This window comes from Anopheles arabiensis, chromosome 3, assembly GCF_016920715.1.
Source record: "Anopheles arabiensis isolate DONGOLA chromosome 3, AaraD3, whole genome shotgun sequence".
Lineage (NCBI taxonomy): Eukaryota > Metazoa > Arthropoda > Insecta > Diptera > Culicidae > Anopheles > Anopheles arabiensis.
This window is the reverse complement of record NC_053518.1, coordinates 2,442,328-2,465,040: the sequence shown is the minus strand read 5'-3', so window position 1 is coordinate 2,465,040 and position 22,713 is coordinate 2,442,328. Positions and strand designations below refer to the sequence as shown.

Sequence of the window (22,713 nt, the reverse complement as noted above, 5' to 3'; positions counted from 1 at the left end):
TAAAGCGCGAACATTTCAATTAATATTGCTTCTTCTCTCACAAGCAATGGAAATGCTGTCTCGTCCTTGTCTTTTTAGACAGAGAATAAACACACTTCTGACCCACTTCATGAAGTGATGTCATAATTATCCACACGATCATGCCTTTTGTTGGGTTTGTACTGATCGTGAGTATTGCTCACTTGCTCCACCGTACGCATACATCGTTATTTTTACGACACGAAATATGTATCTTTTTTTTCCCCATCGCTGAAGGACACCAAATATTGGAAATCGAATCTCCCAAGCCACAGCGGCGAGCCATTCGCAGGCCATTTGCAAAAGCAGCGGTGGTGCGGCGGAAAATTGTTCTCACATGGTCAACTCCCCCCACCACTGCCACGGTCAATTTTCAGCGTAATTTAGGCATTATGTATGCCCAACGCGGTGCTACGCCAACACGATCCCACCAGCGCTTCGGGCAGCGGCGGCGGTTTGATCGATTTTCACTTTCGACAAACCCTCTCATTCACTTTTACCACCTCGCCATCGTACCACGGTACCTCCCGGGGACCGCTCCGAATTGCCGAAATTGATCGTTTCCCCGCGACCACCTCCACCACCTTGGAAAGAGTCGAATGGAAAAACTCTATTAACAAAACGCGATCGCAAGGCACAGAAGCAACCAACTGCTGACTGTTCGGGCGATTGGTTTGTGGGAACTGGTCAGATTCAAATACTGGGCCTCTCGACAAGCAATTGTTCGGATGTGTTATCACTTTCTCGGCCACACGGCTTTGCGGTGCTGTTTGTGTACCCAATTTTTCTTTGGGAGCTTTGGCGGCAGCAGCAACTGAAAACGAAAAATCCTTTCGGATGCCAACATTCCACGATACGCACGATACACGGCTCTTTCTTTTTTGTTTTCATTTCTTCTGTTTCATTGCGGGTTTCTTTGTTATTTTGTTACCATGAAAGCATTCTCACTTTCAATCAGATTAGTTGACGACAGACGACGGAGCGGAATTGCTCATAATCGCATCCGACACAATAATTAGACTAATTGTAAATAGATGTGTTAATAATATAAGCCGATCCGGCCACACTCCACTAAACGTATCTGTCTCTTGTTTTCGTTGAAAATACTAGCACAATTCCCGTCTTCCCGTGGTGTGGTGCCGTCCACTGGAATATCGTTAATAAAGTGTTAGTTCACTAAAGGGTCACATGCTCAAACGGTTAAAGTTGGTTGATTGTTTTTTGTTTCTTTTTTTTTGGTTCCATCAGCAGGTCGTGTTGGCCGCCCCGTACGTTTCCAGATGACCCATGAGCACTTGCTGCAGGTGACCCCGCTGGCTACGCTCCTCGGCGATCTGCAGCTTAACCTGCGCCATGTCTTGCTGCAGCTGGCGCACGCTGATGAATAGCTGTCGTAAGGTGGGGGTCATTTCGTCGTACTCTACACCTGATGGAGAGATTGAAGCGGGAGGGGCCCGAGGGGAAGAAGAAGGACAAACCGAGCGGCGGAGAAAACCAATGCATGATCGAACCGGATTAAAGATAAATAAAAAGAGAAAGAAAAGAAGAAAAAAATAAGGAACAAATATGAAACGATAAAACAATGCACAAATCAATGTTCACCTTCCACCACACCGCGAGCGGTGGTACTCATATTACAGAAAAAGAAGGCATAAATATCCACCGCACGGTAGAAACTATAACAAACTACAAAACATCAGCGTAACGGGACAAGAAGCACAACATAATCAAAAACGCCAACAGCCCAAAATCTCCACCAAACTGACCCCATTACTGTCCGAAACCGAAATACGCCGCACCGCACCGGCCAAAGGAGGACAAAATCGGGTCAGCCCTCCCTCCGTAAGAAGTGGTCCTCCCGCCTGCGGTAGGGGTTTTATGTTTAATTTGTACAAAAGCGCACGATGGATGCACTTCTTTTGAAGGTAGCGGCGGCGTAATTATTCACACTTTTAGATTTAGATCAGCCCTTATTACGGTTGCGACGACAGAAGTGTCCGTAAAGCAATAGCAGCAGCAGCAGTTAGGTTTTGCCCCATTGCCATTGTTTTACTGTTCGGTGGAGTCTTTTGGGAGGGGAGGTGAAGGTTGGGTGTTGTAAGGAGAAAGAGTGAAAGATGAACCGCGCTTACCATGGGAAAACACGTTCTTTTCGACCTCGAAACAAAATTACCCTTTTCATGAGCAATCTTGGCAGATAAAACAAGAACGCTGCTTTGTTCAGACCATAAACTACACTAATTATGTTCGATGCTGAGCAACACACACAAATTAGCGATCACACATAGCGCCGTGGGCAGTCCCTCCGTTTAATTCATTACATAAAGTCAATAATCGGAATAAAAATCTAACACTTTCCCTTCGTGATCGCTGCGTAGATCGCATCAATAAATCGATCGATTTGGCGTGCGAGTGTGTATCTGACGTAACGAAGCGTCACGGTTTAAATGCAACACAAATGAACTCAAGCATCTGCATAGGATTGCAACGAAAAAAAGGGATCAATCTGCATCGCCCATCTGCATTTTGAACCACAAACACTTCCGCCATCGAGCCGTTTCGTTACCGTTTTTGGACAACTCAAATGACGACCGGGTCGCTCAAGCGTGGCGGCGGCGGTTTGACTAAGATCGCTGAAGCAGCCGCCGGCAAGTAAAAACAATACGACTATTACACACTCCACACAAACACCACACCACACCTTCACCTCCGAGGTGATGCTCATTTGTTTTGCTGGCGTCGCGAGGTACAAAAAAAGTGATTTATTTTCGTCTGCTCCGCCATAAAAACCGAAACCCAAGCCCCAACTTAATCTTCTGTGAACGCGTTTTGCTTCATGCATTTCTGCATTTCTTTCGAGGCACGGGTCTCTCGGTTTTCTAGGTCGATATCTCTCCCCATGCTTGACACTCGCTTTCATCGCTGCTGCTGTCACCCTCAGCAAGGGGGATTTTTTATTTATCTAATTCTTTTTTAAACAACTGAAAACTTTTATTACTCTCTTGGTAAGGCTGATCACAAACAAGCGTTTGGCGATGAATTGCATAAACGCATCATCTTGGCGATTATGTGAACGTTGCTTATTCAGGCAACATATTTACTATGCAAGGAAAATAAGAAAATGGTGATTCTTTCAATTCTAACTACATTTCTCAGCACATAAAGCATAAAGCAGCTACGGCAGAACGTACAGGAAGAGGTTACACAGAAACACGATTCTTTACTACTTCGTCTAATATCACATAATGGTTTTTGGCCACTCTTCGAGAGGTGCTACGCGGCTGGATAAATAGTGAAAAGTGAAAGATCACTCTGGTAGACGTCTAACGATCAGATACTTCTTGCTAGCCGAATTGTGTAGATTAGTGTGTCTGTTTTTTTATTTATTATCATTCCATCATTTCTCGCCCACGTAGATCCCCCTTCCTTCCTGCTACACTACATTGTATATCCACAACAAGCAACACGGAGTATATATGTATATGCAGTTTGACCGCTCAGAGTACCACTAAGTGCACCATGTACTAAATGGCCAAATACCAGGCCGACACGACATTCATTCGCTTCAAGCGATAAAAAAACAACCAAAAAGCTAGCAGATTGCAAAATACACGGTAGGCCAATTTCGATGTTTGATCGTGTGCGGGTGGGGTGGTATATGCGAGTATATCATTTCCAAATTGGTGCCTTCTTTCCAAGCCGGCAGATTAATAAAGCAAGCCCACAGTAGATATATGAAGAGAAACACATCCAGCTAGCATCAAGCTACGACGGCAATACACAACTGATCAACAAACAAACGATCCTAGATCGATTATACGCGTCACACCACTACATTGTGTGAATATGGTTACCCTGTGTACAACATTCGGTTAGTAATTGGTGTATAAAGTATGGCGTTTGCTTTGCATACACATCGATCGAAGGTCCTTGAGACGGTGAGGGTAGCATTGCCGACGGATAGTGTTGTTGGTCGTTTACACGTTTAAACAGTGAAATAGTTTGTGAACCCAGTTAAGGAACATCCTTCGCTATGCGTTAGGACAACAGCCTACGGTACGGTACATATCTCTATAGAGTCCGGTTGCATTGGGCAACGCGTTGAAATGGCACAAACAAAAAGCTACTACCGCTAGTGTGGCAGCACAGCACGAGTCTACGAAACCTATCGACCCTATCGATGGTGCTGCCAGTAGAACATCCACAGCTTGTTGCAGCATGACACCGAGTTGCGGGACATATCGTCGCGCAGGTTGTCTTCCTGCAGCAGCGAACCTCGCGCCTCCGCGTCCTCGTGCTCTCCTCCATCGTCGCCGTTTAGCTGCGGGGTCGAACGGCGGAGTTGCGATATTTTTGAGTTTCGCTTCAATCCCTGCGCCGTCTCGAACGACCGATTCAAGCGACGATCGTACAGCGACCCACTGGTACCGGTGGACGGGTGCCCTAAGGGCAGATACTCCCCACCGATATAACCGCCACCTTCCGGTGCCGGCGGTGGCGGACTTGTGTCCCGGTCGGGAATGACCGCATCTAGCTCGCGGCTCGTCGTCCGGTGCCGATGCCGATGATGGTGCTGTGGTGGTGATTGGTGGTGGTGGTGTTGGTGTTGATACGTGGCGAGGTTTAAACTTCCACCGCCTGGCAGCTGATTCGCATTCATCCAAACGGTCTGCTGCTTAGAAACGCGCGATAACAGTGGTGTGTTGGTGTTTGTGTTCATGAAAATATTATCATAGTTTGAGCCGGATCGAGCGATCGGATTATGGTATCCTGTGGCTGCCGGCGGTCCTGTCTTTAACGTGTTAATAGAACGCGGCCCACCGTTTGCATTGCGGCCCGATTCCTCCGAGTGCGATCGCCACTCGGTACTGCCGTAGCCACCGATCGAATATCGAGCTCGTTGATGGTGTTGCTGTTGTTTCTGCTGCTGTTGCTGCAGGTGCTGCTGGGACTGGGGCTGCTGCACACCGTTCGGCATGCTGAGTGTCGCAATCGAGGCCGCGTACAGATTGAAACTGTTCGGGCTAGCTTCCCGCCAAATGTGCGACGAGTTAATGCTGTTTGTGGAGGTGTGTGTCCGGCTGTTCTTGATGCCGCCACCGCTCGGGAGGTAGGACGACAGCGAGGAGCAAGTGAAGGGTAGCTGCGGATTGGACGAGGAAAAGTGTTTGCTGGTTTTCAACTTTCCACCGCGGATTGGCAAACACGGTGTCCAGGGAAGCAGCGCTATGTACGGTTACAAAGGCGCATATTTATTGGTTGGTTTGCGTTGCGGATAGTTTGCATCAATTTAATGGCACAAAAAATAAACGATGGCCAAAAATTTGCCGCATGTCGGTACGTTACGATAGGACGGTGGAGTTAGGAAGCAAATGGACAAAAGGGAAAAGAGAGAAGACATAATACAATGAAACAGTTTAGCCTTCTGTAAGTGTTTGTTCGTTTTGCATTCTCGCATTAGATTTTGTAAGAAAAATACAGCGATGAAAATCATTATCACATTTCTTTGCCAAGCTTTGACAGACAATTAAACACAACACAAATTATGCAAAGTATAACGAGAAATAAAACATGCTCAACCAGCACTGTAAAGTGAGATGATAAAATTATAAAACAATCAAATTAATCTGGTGCAAATTAAATACACACTATTGATGTATCCAACAAAAACGCTCCTTTCCAACTTACCGCTTAGCATCACCCCATTTTATAACGCAACATTCAATCAGAAATGCGTGCAATGATAAATAAGCAACCAAAATTAATCCCTTCCCGTGCCAAACAAGAATCGACTATTTCTTGTTTGAATTGTGACGTTGCGTTAATCATTAACCCATGATCCCATTATTGTTGTGCGAGCAGAACCTATCCTTACGTCTTATAATCTCAAACAGCTCATTAAAATGATAAAACTACATTAGCCACTGTTATACGATAACCTTTGAAGATGCCCCCAATCCCACAACACAACAACAAGTGCGATTAATAATAAACACGTAGTGACGGAAACAAACGAAAATAAAACACAAGTATTATAGGAACAGAATAAAATAACAAGCAAGATAAGCCACAAACACTACACACGCTTACCTGAATGCATAGTGTTGCGCGAAGTGCTCTGGTAGGCGGCACAGTACGCTTCGATGACGCGCAGAACTAGTGCATCCTCCTCGTAGGTCGGTGACACCTTCGAGCTCGAGCTGAAACTCAAACTGTGATGCACGCTATCGGAGGTGTTTAAAATGGTGCTGCCTCCTCCACTGCTGCCACCGCCGACACAGCTGGCCGCCGCTCCCCCAATGCTTCCGGTAATGCTTGCCGTTGCACTTCGCCCACCGCCTGTTCCACCTCCAGCACTGCCCGTGCCGCTGACGGCAACCGAGCTTAAAAACGCTGGACGCAATGGAGGTGCCGGTCTTAGGTTAGTGATGTTCCAATTAGCTAGAACAGGGGAGAAAAACAGAGACAACATGTAAGATGAAGCGATTGACGAAGAGAAAGCAGTAGCAGAGTAGCATTATTCTGCATACCTTTTTCCGAAAAACCTTTTTGATTTAGAGCCGCTTGGTTTGCCTCGAGACGATTTAGGTTCAGGGAGTTCGGGGAAGCTGACAGATTTGGATTCTGTTGATGTTGCTTTAGTTGCTGTTGTTGGAGCTGCTGTTGCTGCTGCTGCTGTACTTGATTGTAGCTCAGATGGTGATTGAACGACTGGCTGCGTTTGTGTTGCGACATGTGCTGCACGATGCTGGACGTGCCGCTGCGAGATGGATGGCTGTTTCCGGTTGCTGACGGCGGTGACATCTGTGAGATAAAACAGGCAGACACTCATTAACAGGCAAATACCGATCGTATTGTTTCCAGCTTTGCTCTAAGCAACCAACCACAAATTCATTCATCATACACACCGAATTGCCCACAGCACATGGAAATGATAAGGTAACACGCCGGGAAACTTACTACGCTAATGAACAGAGCGCCAATGATGCACAGAGATGGTTTATTAACAAGCAATGGGTGTACGGTTTGGGTGAAACAGCGCCCGAAAAGCGAAAGCGAAGTGCGAATTATTAATGCATTCGGCAAAACTTCGCTATTCTTGTGGAAACGTGACTTTACTGATAGGAATGCTCGCTCACAGGGCTCAGGCAGGGTGCGATTTTGCTTTACTTTATGTACAACAGCAATGATTGTAATCAAACACACACACACACAAACACACACAAACACAAAGCAAAGTTGCATTCTGATGGTTGGGCAACGGGTTACGGACGGACAGTTGTAGAGCACGTTTATTCGACTGTACTAATCACAATTAGTTTTCGAGTGCAGTCGCAAGAACACCTAAAATATCACACAACATAGGAACATCGAAAATTAATAACAATACTCATCGAGAAGAACAAAAGCAACACAAGATGATAAGGTAAAGAAAACGGGGAGAAAATCATAGTAACAAAAATCAATAACAACAATAAAGGAAATCGAAAACATAAAGCTAACTCAAACAAAACAGAAAAAACACGCTTGCCTGAACCCCGAGCGGCTGCACCATTAGAGGAAATGTTCGGACGATGCGATAGACCATCACCACCAGAAGGAAAGACGCCCGCCTGGCTGGTCGTGGGTATGCTACTATTAGTACTGCTACTATTGCTACTATCACCAATGCATGGAGATCGTGGCGACATGGGCCGTGATAGTGGCCCCGAGGCCGGTGGCAACTTCAGCGACTCGTTGCTCGTGGCGACAAATATCGGTAACTTTTCCTTCTTCCACCAGTGTGCATAAAGCCCAGTTTTGTAGGTGATCCGGTCCTGCGCTGACTCGCCGCCGGTGGGCGGAACCGCCGATTGCATCAATCCACGTTGCATGGCAGCGGAAGAGCGATCGTACAGATTCACTACAATGCGACTTCGGCCAGAATAGAGCCGTGGTTCGGCGGCAGCATCGCCTTCTCTGTCCATCGAGGAGAATAACGAGAACACTCGATCTTCACTTCTGCTACGCACTACCCGATCATGTCCCGAATGATCATGTAGCGCCGAAAGCCTTCTTGGTTCGGACAGCGCAGCCGCAGACTGTTCCACTTCTAACGATGCCCCGTTACCTCCCGCGACAGTGGCACTGTTCTTCTCCAAGTCTTGCCGCATTTCACCATGAGGCTGAGAAGTATCATGAGCATGCTGATCATTATGGTGATCGTACTGTCCACTATCGGTGAAATCGAACTCACTCTCACCAACGAGCGCAAATCGACCCAAATTGTGACTTGAGCGAGATTGTCTCAGCGAAAACGAACGTGAAGGAACGCCATCGACAACATCTTCCGGAGGCTCACGATCGTGCAGCATCCCGTGAGCAATGTTGCTGTGCGCACTGGGGACGTTCTCGTCCAGAAGTGTACGCTGTTCTGGATAATCACAAAGAAGAAAATCACCGGAAAATTTAGCGGGTCCATCTGGCGACGAGATTGTACAACTACCGGCCATACCTGAATCGCTCGAATGGGGACTGTGGCCCCGGGAATAGAAACTACAGAATCGGCATTTGTGATCCGTGCCCGCTGGGCCAGTCGCACGGTATCCATCCGATATGTGGTCAGAATCGTCCTGTCCACGAGTGGCACTCTTGTCGTACCTTCCGCGATCCTCACCCGACAAATTGTTGTTCGAATCAAGGTTCTTCGGTGCGGCAGGCGATAATGGTTTACAGGACAGTTGCACGTACTGATAGCTAAGACATCGTCTGGCAGTTGAAGTTGAGGGTTCCGTTGCTTTTTTATCTAGCCTCGTCTCCGGCGTTCTGCTCGTATCCTGCGAATCGTCCTTGTCTTTTCTATGATGATTCGGATTTAGCACAAGTTTTTTATCGGAATTTATTGAATGCTTACGGAATGGTGACTGCTCGCGAGATAAACATCCAAGCACAATGTTGTCGAGAATCTGACGCTCATCGGCACCGTCGTCTCCGGATGCTGAACTCGTTGGAAAGTTGTACAGCAACTCCGCCGTCACCGGATCGGGCGCGGGCACGATGGCGGGTATGTCTAGCGAACTGGAATGTACACTGTTGCAATCGGTATTGCCCGCCCCGTTTGAGGTCCCTGCCGTAGTTCCCTGTGCATCCGCGACCTGGCAGTCTTCTTTCCACGAAGGAATGTATATTTCTGTTACCGACGAGTTGTTGAAACGGTTGCCCACGAAGTACGTCGGCATGCTGTGGCGCTCCTCGGTGATCGTTTTTTGCTGCAGGGAGTGTTTTATCTGCATCGACTCGTCTAGATTAAGCAGATTTTCGCAAGCCATTCGTCCGTGGGCATCCCTATGCTCGAAGCTGGACACTTGTGACTGTTCCGAGCACTGCAGTTTCAATTCGCCTAGCAGCAGGCGTGCCGTAGACGTATGGATTCCCGACGACCGTCCAGCGTTTGATCGAGCACTGCCGTGCGCCCCGCCACTGTTGAGCGATTCACGATCGTTAAGGCGTAGAAACGGAATCGCTGCCGAACCAATCATTTCTGAGCTACGATTATCATCGTTATCGTAGTCACCATCCTCTGATGCACTGTCCGCTTCGTCTGTGGAACACAAGGAGGTTTTTCGGGCACCAACTTTATACGTAAAAGAACCACCCGCGGTAGAATGTGGATCATCGTAACTTTCATACACTGTGCTGCCTTCACAACTACTGTCGGGATTGGGCTTACTTTTACCAGCAAAAAATGTTATCGTTTCGTATGCATCGTCGTCTTCCTCCACATAATCCACTGCATTCTGGCGTTCGAGGTTTGATCGACTTCTCGAGCAAGAGGATGAAGCGCACGATGACGACTCAGAGTCGCTGGAGCTGTAGCTTCTCTCCCGTGAATGACACTCTTTTCTTACATTGAATTCTGCGTCACCTTCCTTACTGGTCCGCTGCTCGGTCGAGTTTGCATCATTTTTGCCATGTTCTGAGGGCACTGCCCGTGCTGCCGCTTCCTTGTCGCGTCGTTGCATCCGCACAGTAGTTTTATGTCGCCGCCGTCTCATCACTACCAAGCGTCTGTCATATTTTTGAGTTACTTGGGGATATAGTAAAGCTTGCACGACATATCGGGACAGTTCACCCGCTCGGAAAAGGCGACGAAAATAACTGGTCAACTCGGCATAAGGTGCCGTAGATGGGTAATTCGGAGGCGGAAGTGTTGCTTCAAAGTCAGCACCGTACATTCCGCACCCCCGACCACCATTGTCGTCATATGCACACACGGATACACGAGTACTGTAGCCACGAGAATCGAGTGCTAGTTGTTTGCTGCACTATTTGCACACGTAATTCGGAATGTACATGTTGCAAACCGGGATTTTCCCCAAAGAAAATTCAATCATACACATCAAAGAAGATGCCACACGCCACCGGACATAATATGGGATTTAGTTAATTGTTTTTAAGAATAATTGAACAAGAGAGAAAAAAGAGAAAATAAAATTTAAATAATACAACCCACATTACACTTGAAGATTCGTGCTCCACTCATACATTCACGAATATTGTCTAGTAAAAACTGTCTTTAAACATTGCCTACCAGAACACCCTATCACCAACATTCATATCCGACCATTAACACACACACGCTCACACATATCAGCATACTTACATGCGGTGGAGGTTGTGGAATATTAACGGCCGAGCTGCTAACGTTGCGCTTCATGTCCACGGCTCCTGTGTTGCCCTGCTCAGCTGTTCCGGACTTGGGGCTCAGCAATTCCACCCAGCGATTGGCCTCATTCGGTCCTTGACACACTGCTACGATGCGATCGATCAGTGTGCCACTGATTTCAAACGCATTTTTTAGCTGATCCGTATCTTCCAAACGGTTCACCGTGATGCCCGTCAAGGGAAGCTTTCCTTCGTACTTGAAAGCGCTCATTCGCTGGCTGACACTCAATATCAGCAACGTCTGGGGAAACAGCACCAGGTAGCGGTCCTTATGCTCTGGCCCAACAGCCACACTGCCCATGTGGATGATGTCACCGAGCGTGCTCAGCTCAGCGCCCTGCCATCCGCGCACTGGTCCGGTCAGTATCTGCAGCTCCAGTTCCTTCTGCCGTCGAGTAGCCGAGCAAGAGGAAGCAATATCCTTGTACACGGCAATACTGCGTTGCGTATCGCCCCTGTCCGGATGTCCGCTTTCCATGTGGCGTTCGAGTTCCTGCAGTATGGCGGCATACTTATCAAGACGCCGAAACGGCTTCGAAAGACCGGTAGTAAGCACAAGCAGACCCGGCTTAGCTGCACCCTGTTTTTCCATGAACACATTCAGCTCATCACTGTGGGAAAGGAAAGATCAACAATCAATTAACAACATTCAACAACGGCTAGGGAGTTATTGATTTCATTACCGAAACTTATCCACTATCACTATGGCACGGGGATGCGCTGCACAGTAGAATTGGTGTATTTTCTTCATCGTTGGGGCATTCGACAGAAACACCTTGCCAACACGATCATTGCAATCCTCCAGGGTCTGTAAGAACTCTTCGTGCATTTCCACCACTTCGAGAAAGTTGCACATTAATTGCGTATACTCGTTAGAAGAAAGTCTGCAATAAAGATGGAAAACGTTAACAGTGCGCAATACCAGTAGATATTCACGCCATGCTAAGCTCTACGTACATTTGGCTGCCTTCCAGCGGTTCCAGGAAGTTTTCGGATAGGCCGCGCAACTCGGCAACATGTGCCTTCTCGCTTTCTAACAAATCACGAAACACCACCGATCGAAAGGCCTGTATTTCCTCGGGGGGTCGTATTGTTTCGGATAAGGGCAACGGTCCTGGGGAATTATTTTAAAAAAACTTTAGGTTAACAATCATGTAACATATTTTGAAACATTTTACATTGAACTTACCGACATATTCCTTCACGTAATTGCTAGGAAACCAGCCTGTCTTGTCGCCCAACGTTCCCTCCCACCAACCACCCTCTTCACGCTGCGTAAGTGTTATGATATCGCCCTTTTTGAAACACAGCTCATCGTTGTTGGAACCCTTGAACGAATACTGTGCCTGTACAGTAATTATCGAGGAGTCCATGGCGAAAAAGGCGGTTTGTTCTGCAAATAAAATCAAACGCATTACATGAAAATGTTCTGAACACAACAGCTTTCAATTCATTTCAATTCAAAAATCGTTCAGCTCTGAAGGGTCTTGGCATAACGCGAAGCAGAAAACGTGCCTCATATTTCCACCATATGTGCAAGCATACCAACCCGTTCCGTTACAGATAAATCATGCATATGTAGAAAGACAGATCGAATTCCACAAACTTATAAATAGTCCCTTGTATGTCTTACGCCTCAATATTTGAAAAATGTTCACCAAAAAAGATGACAAGCGCAAGCATCTACCCCGTTTTCCGTTTCGCACCAACAGACAGTATGACGCACGCACGTGTTTTAGTGGATGAACATTCGACACTGCTGCTCAGAATCGTTGCAATTTGACGCACATAAAACACGAATGGTTTCAAATACTTTAATCCAAATGGATTTAGACACAAACGGACGCTAAGCGAACCAATCAAACAAGGAACAAAATTGAAATGTTTTAATTTTCCAAGAGAAAGATTCAAAATACAAAAAATAGACGCTGCAGTTAGTTAGTTATTTTCGCTATCGTTTATCCTGTTCAGTTTATTGATAACAAATCACCACTATTAACCAGGCTCATTATCCCTAGCTTCCGTCAACCGCTGCTGCTTATACCAGGCGTTTCGAAGGCCGTTTCGAATTAATTTCGCACATAGTTCTACATTAAACACATACATTTTGTAACGTTGTTCCTATACGTGTCGGTATAAATAAAATGGAAATGATTCATATGATTATGCGAGTTCATGAGTGTGTGTATGTGTGTGTGTAAGTGTGTATGCTTAGGTATGTTTCGATCTTGTTATGATAATGTGGCCGCTGTTATTGGGAAAACACAAACAGGTATATCAGTATCATCACCATTATGATGTACCATATCAACACAACGTAATTTTGATGCATCGTCATGATAAGTGTCTCGCAATGCGTCGATTGATTAAGGTATGGATTACAAGAAATAACTTCTTTTTTTTTTGTATCAAACGCGTGACCAAAAGTCACTGGACTGGATTAATCGTCTTAGCCTGCACGGAATGCCAAATTTGCATTACTCATTTGGCCGCCGGGGCCCTGCGCGCTATCAAAGTTGCTTGCAGCTTGCAGAATTTCTATAATTATTCTTCGTCACTTGGCGCACGATCACATGACTTCTCCCAGGAGAGATATTATGCACTGGCTGGGCTGCTATGAGGCGAACCGTCGTCCGACGAATACATTCTCTTCCCTGGTGAGTTGTCTAAAATAAAAGGAATAAAATTGATATTCCATATATTTATCCTATTTTCTCCTACCAGCTCTATTGCCATTTCGAACTTCGTTTACTTACGCTCTCGGCTGTAGAGCTACGCATATGTTGCGTCCAATGAATCACCAAAATGCCATGACGAAACAAGATGTGTGGGGGCACCGCCTCGAACACTAATCGGAATCGGTTTGGTTCGTTTGGAGACGTCGCACGATTGGAAGAAAATAATGTCCACACAGGACCACGGAAAAGGTTATTCTTTCCTTTGAAAATCTCAACACAATACTGGTTCGAACGCCGTCCTAAGCACGGCACAACCGATTCGTCTCACTGCTCGCCAGTGATAGGACATAACGAGAACTGCCAAAAACCGTTTTTCGCGATGAACCACTCGGCCACACCACACCTAAGGTCCTCCCGTCCCGGGTACACGGCACGACGAAGAGATGCGTTATTTTCGAGGAAATTTATTTGGCAAAACATATTCGAGAAAATAGTTCCCTTTGGTCGCCGCACGCCCTGGCTGACACACAAGTGACAGCACCCGTCGCTTCCATAATGGCAGAATGGTGGCACGTTGGGTACGCCAAAACATCCACAACCAAAGCCAACGTGACGCCACTCAGCTACACATTATGCAAATCTTCGGATTTGTCGACACATTTGCAACAATACTTCTATGCATGCATACCAAGTCATATGAATACACCAACGCTGATGGGAACACAGTTTGTAAAGGCCTCATCTAGCGTACATTTGTAATTTACACCCCTAAACGTTACGTTGAACGTTAAGACGACTCTAAATGACCCCAAATCGATTGCATTACCGACTGGGAATTGCGCGAAAATCACATCTAAAGAGCGAAATAACTCACTCCGATCACCACGAGGGGTTGGGGCCCTGGCAACAGTCCAACAGTCAATGGAAACGGGTTTTGAAAATTAGACCCATAAACTATTCACCCGCAAAACCCGGGCTGCTGCGATAGGACATGGCGATGTACAATGATTGTTCGCGCGCATTTGCTAACACGTGGGGTAGTTGCGTTTGCCGCCGTTTGTTAAAACAGCAAACAGACTTTGACGCGTATCTTATTTCAGACACTTTGGTGCGTCCTTGTTGATGGATAGCTCTGGTTCCAGCAACGCTCCAAAGCAGCCGGGTTGCACAAGAATGTGTTTCTTTGGCTGAAACAGATCGGCGTATTTAGACAAAGTTTGAAGCTTTGCCGTTTTTTCCTCCTTTCCGATCTGCGTGTGGCCGCACGTCGCTTGTGTGCGGAATGTGACATGTCGTTTACAACAGGTGTTTTCGTTTTACTGGTGTCCCGCAGCAAGCCGAAATGCGCGAGGATTGTAGAACAAATTAAATACTGGCCACCCTTGGTTAAATTTAGAGAACAAGCATTTGCATTCTGTCTTAACAAACTAAACACTTTTACAGATGAATTACGATCCGCATTCGTGAGATGGGAGGAGGAGGGGTCGTGGAACGTGTCCTTATTTTTGAACACCCCGCCCGAATTTGAAGGAGGAAAGTGTTTATATCGCTCATGCCCGTTTGAAACAGATTGACGGTGGGATTGATGATTTTACAACATAACAGCGCGGGATTATTATTGCCCCCGTATGATCCCTCGAAAGGGCAATAAACCAGCACTCAGGTTCGGGTCGGGCTGTGGATTCACGTGCATTTCCCCCATTTCGTGTGGAGACGCTCGCGCTGTGCATGCCGTAGACATCGAGACTCGGCGAGGGATTTTACTATTTCCACTCAACGCACGCAGGCCCGATTATGAATGTTCCCCCATCTGCCCCTGCTACAGATCGAGCAAAGATATATCGCACCGCCACTACTGCTGCTGATGATGGTGGTAGTGATGCTCGAAAGATTCATTCGGCTCTCGATCGTTACTATAAATAGAAAAATAAATTTCATGGCGACACAGCAAATGTCCAATGCCATCCGGCGACGACAACCAAGAAACAACAACCGTTTTGATGGTGGTGCGATCACTGCTTGCTCTGATCTTCACCTAGAATGAGCATCGCGCCAGCATCTTGGTCGTCGTCATTTTCGCTTCGCATGGGTGCTTTGTGTCGGTTCACCGATCAATGGAATCTTGTTTGTACTTATTATTATCTGCGGCCTTTTTTGAGCTTGCTTGCTTGCCCAGTCACCGGTTGTGTCGCCTTATCAAATGCTCGCTCGAACACTGATTGATCAGCATCAACAAACCAAACAGTCCAATCGAACCGTTTTTCCAACCAGCAGGGGACACATTCGCTTGGCCTTAGACATTTAGATGGACCCTTCTCAAATATAGCAAAGCAAGAGCATAAAATATTCCTATACCCAGGATTTATAATTAGCATCACTTACATGGGAAGAGGAAAAGTGAAAAAATCTCCTTCGGTCGATACACGCTTTGCCACAGGCCTTAGCACCGCCACCGTCGCCACCGCCGCAGCCGCCGCCGCCGCTGCCGCTTTCGTCACCTTCTGCCGCCGTCGCTTCCGCCAAACCAAAAGGACAAGATCACTGGCACCCAAAAATATTTACTTTCCCCGTTTTGCTGCACCTCGCACGTACCGACATCCGACCATGCCAGCCTGCAGTGCCTGCTTCGTCGGCGTTTCTGCTGTCGCTTTCTTTCTTAACCCGTTAATTCCGTTGGGTTCTTGGGCCGAAAACGACGATCCGGCGATGGCTGGGTTTGGTTCCGATCTGGTTCCGAAGCGCAGAGTCGGATCTCTTTTTTCCTTCCGCCCCACAAATGTCGCACGGCACGAACAAACTTTTGCACGGGGGCAAGGGTGGACACTTGGACAGAACTTTGCACTCGCGCGTATCACAGGCCCAACAATTCTATCTTCATCGCCGAGTACATCGCCAAAAACGGGACAAACGGAGAGCAGGGAAAAAAACGCCCACCCGGGAAGCTGGTCGCCGATAACCTTCACTGCTCTCGCTGGTGTATTCGGGACGGGCAAAATGGACAAACGAAAACGAAAACCGAAAGAAAGCACTTCTCGCGTCGGCTAGGCACAGTTTTTCATCTTCCCGTAAAGGACGACATTTTACACGGGGTCCGACACGAACCAACAAAAGTACAGCAGCGCGCCGTACCGCAAACGACGAGCGACAGAAATTCTTTTGCTTTGCTTTGCTTTGCTTTGTGATTAATTTCTGCTCAGCTGCCTGTCAGATGGTGCCAGTGCTGCCAGCGCCGGCAAGCATTCGGAGACAATGTTGACAGATCTGGCAACGACGCCGCTGCCGACACAGATTGTTTACATTCTTCCTCGCAGAAAGGTTTTTGTGTGAAATTCACGATGACCGCGATCGACAAAATACAGGCGCTGGATCTTATCGAAAAAGAGCTGATCATGTGCTTGCAAAGTGCTGGTAAGAAGCGCCAAAGGCAATACAGCGCAAAGGATGCCAGCATTATTAGCTGAAGGTTGTTGACACCACCCCCCCGCGCTTTCCATTACAGGAGCGGCACTGATGGAGCTGAGCAAGGAAAAAACAAGCCAAAAGGCGACGGAAACAAACGTGAACCAGTTCCTGAAGTCGCTCAACAACGTCGAGACGAAGCTGTCGGAACAGATCAACTATCTCACGCAAGTGTCCACCGGGCAGCCGCACGAAGGTTCCGGGTACGCCTCCGCCAAAGTGCTGCAGATGGCGTGGCACCGCATTCAGCACGTCAAATCGCGCATCAAGGATCTGGAGGAGTGCAAAATGCGCTACATTCAGGCGAACCGGATGCAAAGTAATCGTGTCGGACAGAACGCGTCATCGAGCACGGCGGGAGTTATGCTATAGATGCTAAAGAGTAAGACATTTTCTGAATAAATCATGTGCATTAAAACACTTTTATTTCATTCTTTTGCTTCTTCGGTCACTGTGCAAACAGGAGCAGTCGTTTCCTCGGTCACTGTTGCAACTGAAGGATTTGCTTCTTCGGTCATTGTTACAACTGGAAAAATTGGTTCTAAGGTCATTGCTACAGCTGGAGTATTCGCGTTTTGGGTGATTGCCTCAACTGCAGAATTTGTTTCTTCGTTCAATCCTACAACTAGAACATTTGCTTCGTCGGCTACTGCAACAACTGGTACATTTACTTCTTCGGTAATTGTCACAACTGGAAGATTTGCTTCTTCGTTCAATGTTACAACTGGAACAGTCGTTTCTTCCGTGACCTCTTCAACTGGAACACTTGCTTCTTCGGTCACAATTGCAACGGATGCTTTCACCTCTTTCGGCTGTCCAATGCCGAAAAATTTGTTCACCAGAACGTACCTCACGCACTGCAGCAGCACATTCCGCTCGTGGCGTATGTCGGCATCGAGCAGCTTCTCCAACATGGTATTCTGATTGGACCGTCGGAGCTTCGAATAGTCTAACAATGGTCTGTTCGGGTTCCTAGCCCGTTTGTCTTTGAAGTTGTTTTGTCGTGTCGGTTTGTTCTGCTGTTTGGGCGGATGCTTCACAACGGTTGAAGAGCTACCACCTGGGACGGCGCAGTCGACACTTTTTGAAGCTGTGGTAATCGACTGCTTTACTGCACCTTTGCTTTGTGATTCATTCGGAGCAAGCACTGGTTGCGCGGCTGGGGCCGAACTTGTGCTGGGTGCATCGTCACCATCGTCTTCAATCTCCCCCTCACTGAGTGTACATTCCGGCTTCTGAGTGGGTTCCTCTACGGACGAAACTTCTAGCGACTTCTTTTGCGCAACTACCGGACTTGCTTGCTCTTCTTCGTCGCAGGAAGAATCTGTATCTGTGCCATAGTCTCCCAGCATTGACAGTGCGTTTTTGGGTGGGTCTTTATAATCTTTCAACGACGAAGTGCCCTTGAACGGTATTCTGTCTAATGTTTTTTCTTCTACAGGTGCGACGAAGGCAGGTTTCTTTGCGCGTCTTTTGCGCTTTGAACGATTTGCATTCCGTCCGTTCGGTGTCGTGTTTGGACCATTCATGCTAGAGTCGTCATTCACCGGCGCATTGCGCTTGGGAAAACGGTCCTTCTTTTCCTCGATACGTTCACCCCGATTAAACCGAGCTTCCTGTGCCTGCTGGCGTAAGATCACGTTCTGCTTCGTGGGATACCGTTTCCGGCGCTCCTCCTTCCACTGCTCTATCTCCTCCGCTGACGGTCCGATGGTGTCCTTCGTACAACCGCCATCGCTGTGCACTTGTCGACCGTGTCGCTTCATGATCATCGGATGGCCGACAAACGTACACCCGGGCACGGTGCACGGTGCATGGTTGGCCTTGTGTTGCTCGAACTCTTCCTCTGATCGGCAGTTCACGTCGCACCCTTCACACCACAACTTCCAATCTAAAACTAACAGTTCGGGTTTCACGTCCTTCTCCAGTCCATTGTTCGGTGGTCGAGGTGATCGATGGTTTGGCCCTCCGGCTTTGTTTTTGAACCCTGCCCCCTGATTGTTTCGTTGGTTCTGGTTGATTCCCCCTGGTTGGTTCTGGCGATAGGTACCCGGACCGGGATACCTGTGCGGACCGGACGCTGGCCGTTTTCGCGGATTGTTCAGAAACTGGGCCGGAACGGTGGAACCACGTGGTCCGAACATCGGAGGCGGTTGTTTGCTACTCGGTAGCAACATTCCATTGGGCGTAGAGAAATGTGGATTCAAATGCCGACTAAAGCTGTCCAGACCCTTTTTCACCTCGTCCTGAAACCTGGGCGATGGTAAAACAAACTTTTCCTCAGCCATCGCAATGTACGGCGGAGCACGTTTTGCTTGCATGCACCGAAAGTTGTTTACAAATTAACTGCGTTCTGTCGTGCCGTGCAGTGTTGCCAGTAACGATAACGAATATCCTTTCCTTTGCTTTTTTTTTGCAAATAAGACAAGTTACATTTTGATTTAATTAGCGTAATACACAATTCGGTAAAATATTACTCGACCTAAAAAACACACAGAAATCAAATTATTCATTTAATTTATTGGTAATATCCCGATGAAATCGAGTGAAATCATGACATTTTCCAATTGTCAAAGTTATCTGACAGCACTCGTGACTGGAGGAAGAAGAAGCGCGAGGAAAAGGACGGTAATCGGTTTGTTTACGCGTGAATTTACTGCGAAAAAGTGAAAATTTCTGCATTTTTCACAGATTTTAAGCTGTACGAGTGATAAAAGTGATTCATCTTGCAATGCCCGATATCGAAGAAAACCCCGTGACGAAACCAGCGGACGAACCGGTGAAGGAAAAGGATGATGAAGCACCGCCTACGAAAGCGGACGAAGTGCGTGCGTCAAGAAGCGCTAGCCCGCCAGCAAATCGTTTGAAATCGGTCGTCACCCGGCGGAAGGACCCGATAGAGGAAGGCGAACTGCCCTCTGATCGGTCTTGCTCTCGGTCACGCTCCCGCTCGTACTTGGATGTGGACAGAAAGCAAGACTCCCGCAGCAGAAGGCATGAGCGGCATCACCGCAGCCGTTCCCGACGGCGAACGCCGTCACGGTCCAGATCCCGTTCCAGGTCTCGGTCCCGCAGTCGATCCCGGCGCCGTAGAGGAAACCGACGACGTGGACGGTCTCGTTCCGATTCACGTGGCCGATCCTATTCCCGCTCCCGGTCAAGATCTCGTTCGCGTGATCGCCACCGCAATAGCCGCAGAGACAACGACGCACACAGGCGGCGGGAGGATGCTGGCAGAGACAATGAAAATCGCAACAAACCTGAACGCAAGGAGGAGGGCGATGAATCGCTGCTGCGGAACGAAAAACCTGCCATCCGCAAAACGGTCGATTTGCTCACGTCCAAAACGGGAGGAGCGTACATTCCACCGGCGAAGCTGCGCATGATGCAGGCAGAAATCACGGACAAATCATCGGCAGCCTATCAGCGCATCTCGTGGGAAGCGCTGAAAAAGTCCATCCACGGCTTCATCAATAAGGTGAACGTGGACAACATTGGCGTGATTACGCGCGAGCTGCTGCGCGAAAACATAATCCGTGGCCGCGGGTTGCTGTGTCGCTCGATCGTCCAAGCGCAAGCTGCTTCGCCGACCTTCACGCACGTGTACGCCGCACTGGTAGCCATCATAAACTCCAAGTTCCCAAACATCGGCGAGCTGCTGCTGCATCGGCTGGTCATCCAGTTCAAGCGTGGCTTCCGGCGCAATGACAAGTCCATCTGTCTGTCGGCATCGCGCTTTGTGGCGCACCTGGTCAACCAGCGCGTGGCTCACGAGATTCTGGCGCTCGAGATTTTAACGCTGCTGGTGGAAAATCCTACCGACGATTCGGTGGAGGTTGCGATCGCGTTCCTGAAGGAGGTCGGCCAAAAGCTGACGGAAGTGTCGGGGAAAGGCATCAATGCGATTTTCGAAATGCTTAAAAACATCCTGCATGAGGGCAAACTGGACAAACGCGTGCAGTACATGATCGAAGTGGTGTTTCAAATTCGTAAGGATGGGTTCAAAGACCACGTCGCTGTCATCGATGCGCTGGAACTGGTGGAGGAAGACGATCAGTTCACTCATCTGATCATGCTGGACGAAGCAACCGACACGCAGGACATACTGAGTAAGCAATCTGTTCTTCTTACTGCCGACGGAGGTGCGCATTGTCTAATTTGGTTTGGTTTTTTCTTTGCAGACGTGTTTAAGGTGGATCCGGAGTATGAGATCAACGAAACGAAGTATAAAGAAATCAGCAGGGAAATTCTTGGCAGCGATGCAGAGGACGACGAGGATGGCGATAAGAGTGGCGACTCGTCGAGCGGCGATAGCGATGATTCCGACGACGACGAAGGCGACAGTGACTCGGACGACGGGGATAATGCCAAACAGAAGCAGGATACCATCATCGACAACACGGAGACCAATCTGATCGCTTTGCGACGAACCATCTACCTGACGATTCACTCCAGTCTCGATTACGAGGAGTGCGCACACAAGCTGATGAAGATGGAGCTGAAGCCAGGACAGGAACAGGAGCTGTGCCACATGTTCCTCGACTGCTGTGCCGAGCAACGGACGTACGAAAAGTTTTACGGTCTGCTGGCGCAAAGATTCTGCATGATAAACAAGATCTACATCGCCCCGTTCGAGCAGATCTTTCACGACACGTACACCACGACGCATCGATTGGATACGAACAGGCTGCGCAATGTGAGTAAATTCTTCGCACACCTGCTGTTTACCGACTCCATCGGCTGGGATGTGCTGCAGTGCATTCGTCTGAACGAAGAGGACACCACTAGCTCGAGCCGCATTTTCATCAAGATTCTGTTCCAAGAGCTCGCCGAGTACATGGGCCTGTTCAAGCTGAACGCTCGGCTGAAAGATCCAACGCTGCAGGAACCATTTTCGGGCCTGTTTCCAAGAGACAATCCGAAAAATACGCGCTTTGCGATCAATTACTTCACCTCGATCGGGCTCGGCGGGCTGACGGATGAGTTGCGCGAGTTTTTGAAGCACGCCCCGAAACCCGTCGTTCAGCCGCTGCCGGCCCCGGTCGCGTCAAGCGGCTCGAGTGACTCGGATTCCAGCAGCTCGGATTCCGATTCCGATAGCACATCGTCGGACTCGTCCTCTTCTTCGTCCAGCGATTCTGACTCGGATAGCAGCAGCTCAGAGTCGGAAAAGGAAGCAAGCAAACGGAAAAGAAGGAAGAACAAGGAGAAGGAAAGCATGTCCAAGAAAAAGAAGTCGGAAAAGCAGAAGCAATCCGACAAAAAGACAAAACACAAACGGGATGATCGCGCAGACAAGAAAGAAAAGCATAGAAAGAGAGCGCAGGAGGAAGATGAAGAGGAGGAAGAAGATAATCGAAAAGAAAAGGGCTCAAGACGACATGAAAAACACACCGCCGGAAGATATCCTAACGAGCATGAAGATCGTCCCCAGCGGCGTCGAGATGAGGATACAGATTATGATCGTAGCCGAGAGAAACACGCTAGACAACACCGTGAAGAGCCCCCCGAACAGGATGTGTATTATCGTCGTGAGCGGGACCGTGATCAAGAACGAGACCGTGATCGTGGCCGTGATCGTGGACTTGACCGTGACCGTGAACGTGACCGTGACCGTGAACGTGATCGTGATCGTGGTCAAGACAGAGAGCGCGAGAGAGAACGCGAGCGCGAGCGTGAACGCGTTCCGAACCGAAATCGTGAGCAGTACAAGGATCATGATCGAGAGTATGATCGTCGTGAGCGCGACCACCGTGAACGTCGACAAGAGCGTCGTTAAAATCGCACCCGGTTGTATAAATGCATCCTAATTATGGTATCCCGAAATACATTTTCTTTTCTTTTTCACGAGTGA

At 48.2% G+C, this 22,713-nt stretch overlaps 4 protein-coding genes across 8 annotated transcripts; 2 read left to right on the top strand and 2 right to left on the bottom strand.

Annotated features, from left to right (window-relative positions):
- Window positions 1-891: 891 nt before the first annotated feature.
- LOC120899885 (rho guanine nucleotide exchange factor 7) lies at window positions 892-16,609 on the bottom strand. 5 transcript variants are annotated; one of them, XM_040306206.1, is made up of 9 exons: window positions 15,783-16,608; window positions 11,912-12,115; window positions 11,680-11,836; window positions 11,406-11,606; window positions 10,661-11,333; window positions 8,513-10,322; window positions 7,550-8,431; window positions 6,549-6,822; window positions 6,343-6,459 (listed from the first exon to the last, which is right to left on the bottom strand). In XM_040306206.1, exons 2-9 carry the CDS (start codon window positions 12,093-12,095, stop codon window positions 6,456-6,458), a joined length of 4,185 nt encoding a protein of 1,394 aa, XP_040162140.1. In that variant the 5' UTR covers window positions 12,096-12,115; window positions 15,783-16,608; the 3' UTR covers window positions 6,343-6,455. The 5 variants fall into 5 exon arrangements, with proteins under 5 accessions (XP_040162143.1, XP_040162141.1, XP_040162140.1 ...); XM_040306209.1 differs by lacking the exons at window positions 7,550-8,431; window positions 8,513-10,322 and adding an exon at window positions 892-1,444 and having other exon boundaries at window positions 6,109-6,459; window positions 15,783-16,593; XM_040306207.1 differs by lacking the exons at window positions 7,550-8,431; window positions 8,513-10,322 and adding an exon at window positions 3,216-5,244 and having other exon boundaries at window positions 6,109-6,459; window positions 15,783-16,595.
- Window positions 16,610-16,641: 32 nt separating this feature from the next.
- LOC120899887 (mediator of RNA polymerase II transcription subunit 11) lies at window positions 16,642-17,285 on the top strand. The gene is made up of 2 exons (XM_040306212.1): window positions 16,642-16,808; window positions 16,900-17,285. The coding sequence occupies exons 1-2, from the start codon at window positions 16,736-16,738 to the stop codon at window positions 17,229-17,231; spliced, it is 405 nt and encodes a 134-aa protein (XP_040162146.1). The 5' UTR covers window positions 16,642-16,735; the 3' UTR covers window positions 17,232-17,285.
- On the bottom strand, window positions 17,250-19,223 carry LOC120899886 (nuclear fragile X mental retardation-interacting protein 1). Its single transcript, XM_040306210.1, has one exon. It carries the CDS (start codon window positions 19,178-19,180, stop codon window positions 17,288-17,290), a length of 1,893 nt encoding a protein of 630 aa, XP_040162144.1. The 5' UTR covers window positions 19,181-19,223; the 3' UTR covers window positions 17,250-17,287.
- A 236-nt stretch (window positions 19,224-19,459) lies between these two features.
- Window positions 19,460-22,713, top strand: LOC120901991 (pre-mRNA-splicing factor CWC22 homolog). Its single transcript, XM_040310408.1, has 2 exons — window positions 19,460-20,968; window positions 21,041-22,713. Exons 1-2 carry the CDS (start codon window positions 19,591-19,593, stop codon window positions 22,636-22,638), a joined length of 2,976 nt encoding a protein of 991 aa, XP_040166342.1. The 5' UTR covers window positions 19,460-19,590; the 3' UTR covers window positions 22,639-22,713.